Raw genomic sequence first — 6186 nt, 5'->3', positions numbered from 1 at the left:
TAACAGAGAACTTTTTTCAATATCAAGTTAGATGAACAATGTAACCTTTTCAACAGAGAATCAAATTATTTGTGTCCAACACTACAAACATATTATTAAGGTGATCCACAAAGAAAGATAGCAACCGAGAAGAAGCCTCGAGTTCATCTTGTCCCACTGTTTTGAGCATCTGCAATCAGACAAAAACTTTTTACTGTAAGAGATCTGATACAAACTACATTCTAGTACAGACGCAGAGGCGATGATTGATTGCATGTAACAAAACAAAACATTCTTGCGAACAAAACATTCTTGCATGTATTATTCACAGTGACCTCTCACCTTTCAAACCAAAAGGAAAACAATACGTGTTTTCGTAAATAATAAATAAATAACTTTATATTCTTTTCTTAAATCTAACAAAACTAATTAAGCTTTTCTAAATACATTGACCAAAAACAAAACTATACTTCTGAAATACAGGTGTATTACACCCGTCCAGATAGTAGAGACGCTACTCACCGAAGGGCTCCAGCACCATGCAAATTATTGCATCGCCCATACGCAAAAGCAGAGGTAGTGCGCTGCAACTTTTTACTGCATTTAGAGCATGCAGCATAACACCAACCCTTATCTGTGTCAAGGCAAACAACCCTCCCAATGCGTAGGAAGTCAATTTCCTGCATTATGGAAATAAGGTTCACATGCAACGTCACATCCTAAAATCCATCATTTTTATTTTTTTTAAACAACACTGCCAGACACGTTACCTGCGATGCAGCATTGACGACAGCAGCGTTGAGCTCAGCCATTGTCATTGTCTCAACCTTCGCATTTGATCTTAGCGGTGCACTACAAGAAAATATGAATTTACCGACTGCATGTTGCGACTGATCGTGCAGTTGTAAAATATTGCGACCGGATTGCGACTGTTTTGAGACTGATGTGTGACTAAAATACGTTAGTCGTAAATCAGTCGCTAATGTGCGACTAAACAAATCAGTCGCAAATCAGTCGTTAATTAGCGACTGTTTCGCGACCATTTAATGTTGTCGGTAACTGTCGTCGCAAAACAGTCGTAAAATAAGGACTGATTTGCGACTACATACTCCATATAGGGTATATAATACGTAGTCGCAAAACAGTCGTTAATTTTGCGATTGTTTTACGACTATAGATGTCGATCACAGTAGGTAGTCGCAAAACAGTCGCAAAAGTAGCGACTGTTTTGCGACTCCATACCTATACCCTAAACTCTTATCATAACATCTATACCCTAAACCCCAAATTTAAACCTGCATATAACATTATAAAATCTAATCTTTTCAATCATATCATTTAAATTAAATTTAAACTTTAAATACTTTTTAAATGATATAATCAAAATATAAACCTCGTATATGGTATATACATTAAATTTAAAATTAAACTCCAAATACTATAAATTAATCTTAGGCTTATTTTTTTGTTGTTGATAATTTACCTTATACTCAAATCTAAACCCAAACAACTCTATCTTAAAATTTGAACACCAAATCTTAAACATATATTTTACAAATGTTAAATTTGATATCTAATACTTTAAATTTAGAAAATTTCTAAACAAACTGTATATAAATGGAGAAGAAAATTTTATTAGTTTCAACTATACTATTCCAAACTTTAAATTTAACCCTCAAAACCCTGTATCATAACTTTTAATCAAAACTCCAAACATAAAATCACAAACTTAAAAAAAAATAACCGGTAAATTATTGGGTGGCGTGACAATCACTTTTCAGTCACCAATTAACGACTGAATACATCAGTCGCAAAATCAATCGAAAAACAGTCGGAAATGTTATCCTAAACCTAAATCTGATACCCTAAACCCTAAACATGCTTGATAGCCTATATTTTGAATATAAACTTTTAAACTTAAAACTTTTTACACTATAACTTTAAATGAACCTCAAACTTAAACTCAAATCTAAACTTTTTAATTTTAATCTATAACTTTTAAGATACAAACTTCAAACCCAAAATCATAAACCATATTTCCACAACTCAAAACATTGAACCCTAAACATTTTGAAAAATCATAAAATCTATACATAAAGTTTAAAACTCTAATCTTTTTATATTATAACCCCGAATCTTCAAACTAAAACCGAAATTTTATAATTTTAATCTTATTCTATAACTTTCAAACCTTAAATCCTCATTCAAACTCATTGGTAATCCTAAGACTTCAGAGATATAATATTATATAAAATTATAAATCCAATCTTTACTTTAAAATATAATATTATATAAAATTATAAATCCAATTTTAACTCTAAACCCTAATTTCATATTACAAACTCTATAAAATTTGTAGTTTAAATTAAAAATTTATAAACTTTTCAAATCTTAAACCTAACCGTCAAACCCTATATATTTTATCTTTAATCTAAATTCTAAACACTAAATCACAAAATTCATAACTTTTCAACTAAAATAATTATTATATACACGCAAAAAAATTAAGTTAACTAAGATCTAACCCAATAAAAACCTATTTTCTATTCAAAACCATTTACATATGACTTTAAATAAAATAATCTTTGAACACTACTTACAAGATCTAGCTAATAACTTTATTAACCTTATATCATTCATTGAAAATGTATATAAGTAAGTTAACTGTTTTATAAAATTAAACTAGAAGAATAAAAACCAAAGTATTTAAATTATACAAATCACAAATCACAATTTTACAGCTAAAAACAAATATTAAATGAAAAAAGGAAAAAGGAAAATTTATCATTGGCTAATCCTTGAAAACAAGGATAACAACTTCTAACCATTGATTGATGTTAATCCAATGGCCAAAACTGTTCTTTTTTTGGTTCTTCTCCTCTCTTGTCATTGGCTGATTTTCTAACACAAAGATTGATATTCTTAGCCATTGATTGATGTTAATCTAATGGCTAGAAATCATTCATTGAAAACATTCATTTGTTTTCTCCTCTCTTCCTTCTACGACAGATCTATCATCTCCATCTTCTCTTTTGTTTCCAAGTCTTCTTCTTCTTCACTCTCCTCTGTCCAATTCTCTCATCCCACTGCCTCCCTCCAGACGAAAATGGGTGCTTTCAAGGTAAAACTCCTCTTAATCCTTTCTCTGTCAAATGTCTCAATTGTTGCTGTATTAAGTTTGGTCTTAGTCAAATCTGACCTTAGCTTTTATCTTTCCTTCACAGTTTTTTTTTGAATCCGTACCAGGTTGTTAAAATAGCTATCCCAACAGAGAGGGATGTGCAGCCCAAAAGTCACCGGATAATGCTCTGGGCTACGAAAAAAGTTTCACCGGATTAGAAGAGCTGGTGCCTCCACAGACTCTTGAGTAGTTCGAGAAGATACGGAGAGAAGACATAACCGGAAATGGATTTCCATCTCTGCAAAGGAGGGAGGGGAAGAAGACGCAACGACGGCGAGATGGCGGAAGAAGATTGGAGGAGAGGAAGATCTGGTGGAGATGACAACAGCGAGCACGTCCAAGATGAGGAAGAAGACGCGACGGCGGCTGAGGAAGAAGACGCGACGGCGGCTGAGGAAGAAGACGCGACGGTGGCTGAGGAAGAAGACGCGGCGGAGCAGCGGCAGTGACAAGGCGGAAGACAGATGAGCTATGAGTTTTTGTGTTAAACGGTTAACCACTAACCATTCCCGGTTTGGGACAAAAAATAATAATAATAATAACATTTTTAATAAGTTAATAATAATATTATTTTAATTTTTTTTTTCTTTTTTTTATACGCAGTCGTAAAATTAGTCAGTATAAAACAGTCCCTAAGTAGTAGCAAAACCAGTCACTAATTAGTAGTTATTCGTCGCTACAATAGTCGTATATCGGTCGCTAAATTTAACGACTAAATAGCGACTACGGTACGACCAAATATATCAGTCGTAAATCAGTAGTTAATTACCGACTGATTTACGACTAATATATTTAGCGACTAGCACTATTACGACAACACAAATTAGTCGCTAATTAGTCGTAAACATGGATTTAGCGACTGATTTCCTACTAATTTTGCAGTAGGAAAACACATGTTTTCTTGTAGTGGTGGGGCGGCTGATGGTAGACCAGTGCCCCTGGCGACCAACCTACGCACCATAGAATGGTTAGGCAGCCTAATAGTGTCAATGCACATATACACATTTAATAAACGAATAACATACTGGTAGAATCGGACTTCCCCTGCATACGTCTTCTTATCAAAATACACATGCGACGTTGCATTGAGGAACAAACGGCCTGCATAATGCACGAAATTTATAAAAATTTGAATGTTATGTCATTAAATACTACCATATGATCTGGAACATTTCGGTACCTCCAACCAACTTTGGGTTTATGCTAGTAGCAGCAATGACCTTCGGATCAACACACATGGCTTCAAGCTCTTTGTGAAAAGAAACAACCTGGGAGTCAAATAACCTTAATAATGATTAAAAAATAAAAACCGGGCACTACATACGTATGTATATATAGACAATCAAGATTAATGACAATTACCTATCCAGTTTTATAGTCACCATTCTTTTCTTCCGGAGGATCACTAACTGTACTTTGCACACCAATGATTTCTCCTGTGATGTCTACGGAAAGTTTGAGAGTGGTATCAGTATGTTATATAGATAACCATATCATAATCTTTAATAAATGAAGCCCAACTAATTAAGAAGATTGTTTCGATTAGCTCAGAATACCTGGTAGATGAGTGTTTGTGTTAGCTAAATCAAACATTACGGAACCGGAAACCTTATTCAGGCGAGAGATCGGCTCGGTTAGATCTTCAAAAGAGGTCGACTCGAGCAACCCTTATGGTCGATTTACAGAAGTTCACCCGAATATAAATATTAGAGCAAATTAACAGAAAATCAAAATCAATGATGATTATCAAGATGAGTTTCACAGGAAACCACTATCAATGCTAATAATAAATAAGGTTCACCGGAAAATAATAAGTCAGGATCTGGAAAGAATACTTACATTAACGTCCACCATCAGCATATCAAGCCACATGAGCGCTTGACATTCCTGGCTTTCCAGAATCGCAGCAGAACACTTGACTTCAGACCGGAAAAAAACTCGAGTTAGCCATTAAGCAGTGAATCTTTTCACTTTGGTATAATATAAGAGAGTCGAGTAGAAGAGTGAGGAAGAGATTGTGATTTCCAAAAGAAAAAAACTGACCTATTCATACCCGACCTCACAGATCCAGCCAATGCAAACAACGCATTGAAGAACTCGTAGTGGGAGTCTCAATCGATGGGATTAATCAGAGATCCGTTTCATGGACGTTGAGGAAGTTCCACAGTCATCGTCGCCGAATAAGGGAGAGAAGGGATGAATCGATTTTTTGACAAAAAATATTAGGGTTAACGTAGACTATAGTTGATTGGGCCGTACACATAAAGGAGAAACAGCCCAAACGACAAAAGAAGAAGGGCTGCGTTCTGTCTGTGGATACAAGGGTCGTCTCCGCAGCGAACGATTTAATGACATGTCATCCGACGTGTCCTCACCTGGAAAGAAATAACTATACTTTATATATAAAAGATATTTATTGATGCATTTTTTATTACAACAAGAAATCACATAAACCAATAACAAATACAAACAAACAAAATCATAAAACCATATAAGAATCTAAGAAATACTAATATTTTTGTTGAAAATTCTAAAATGAGTGTTATAAATAGAAGTGTTTTTACAACATTAAAATAATGGTGGTGTAGAACTTACCACATGTTTTTTAATGTTGATTAGTGTACTAGTTGATCTTATTTAATCAGAATCTGACCCACAAATCTATTCAGTTCAAATATTTAAAATTGCTTAAGCGTTTGCGTTTTGGTTATAATGAGATATCAGATTGCCAAAGAGTGAATAGATTGACTTTCTCAAGCAACATTACTTACCAACGTGTTTTTTCTTAGCTCCATTTACGTTCTATAATTTCTTCTACTTATTTTTTTTCCACGCCTGTTGTACTATTTCTCATCGTTTGATTTCCCTCTTGAAGGAACATCATCTTCCTGAACTAAAAACATTAGCAGTTAAAAGGAAAATGAAAAAGGTCAACTTGCTTTTTTTCCCCTTTCGTCTTATTCAAAAAGTGATAAATCACGTTGCCATACTACTTAAAACGAAACGAATATATTCGTTTTGATTCA

The 6186-nt window shown here is 34.0% G+C and overlaps 1 protein-coding gene across 8 annotated transcripts; it reads right to left on the bottom strand.

Moving 5' to 3' along the window:
• LOC106440460 lies at positions 1 to 5444 on the bottom strand. Of its 8 annotated transcripts, XM_048763048.1 has the most exons (10): positions 5204 to 5441; positions 5000 to 5079; positions 4717 to 4827; positions 4523 to 4605; positions 4341 to 4444; positions 4186 to 4261; positions 4073 to 4110; positions 750 to 829; positions 502 to 659; positions 1 to 169 (listed from the first exon to the last, which is right to left on the bottom strand). In XM_048763048.1, the coding sequence occupies exons 4-10, from the start codon at positions 4543 to 4545 to the stop codon at positions 82 to 84; spliced, it is 567 nt and encodes a 188-aa protein (XP_048619005.1). In that variant the 5' UTR covers positions 4546 to 4605; positions 4717 to 4827; positions 5000 to 5079; positions 5204 to 5441; the 3' UTR covers positions 1 to 81. The 8 variants fall into 8 exon arrangements, with proteins under 8 accessions (XP_048619005.1, XP_048619001.1, XP_048619000.1 ...); XM_048763044.1 differs by having other exon boundaries at positions 4073 to 4261; positions 4996 to 5079; positions 5204 to 5444; XM_048763043.1 differs by having other exon boundaries at positions 4073 to 4261; positions 5204 to 5443.
• Between the last annotated feature and the right edge of the window lie 742 nt (positions 5445 to 6186).

The sequence above is a fragment of the Brassica napus genome, chromosome C7, assembly GCF_020379485.1.
Source record: "Brassica napus cultivar Da-Ae chromosome C7, Da-Ae, whole genome shotgun sequence".
Lineage (NCBI taxonomy): Eukaryota > Viridiplantae > Streptophyta > Magnoliopsida > Brassicales > Brassicaceae > Brassica > Brassica napus.
This window is presented reverse-complemented; position numbering and strand designations above follow the sequence as displayed.

Coding starts and splice junctions, on each gene's coding strand:
- LOC106440460 (XM_048763044.1), bottom strand. CDS start 4,545: ATGGTGACTATAAAACTGGATAG. Junction 830..4,072: donor TGGTCTACCATCAGCCGCCC/CACCACTACAAG, acceptor TTTCTTGTAGTG/CACCGCTAAGATCAAATGCG. Junction 660..749: donor TCGTCAATGCTGCATCGCAG/GTAACGTGTCTG, acceptor TCCATAATGCAG/GAAATTGACTTCCTACGCAT.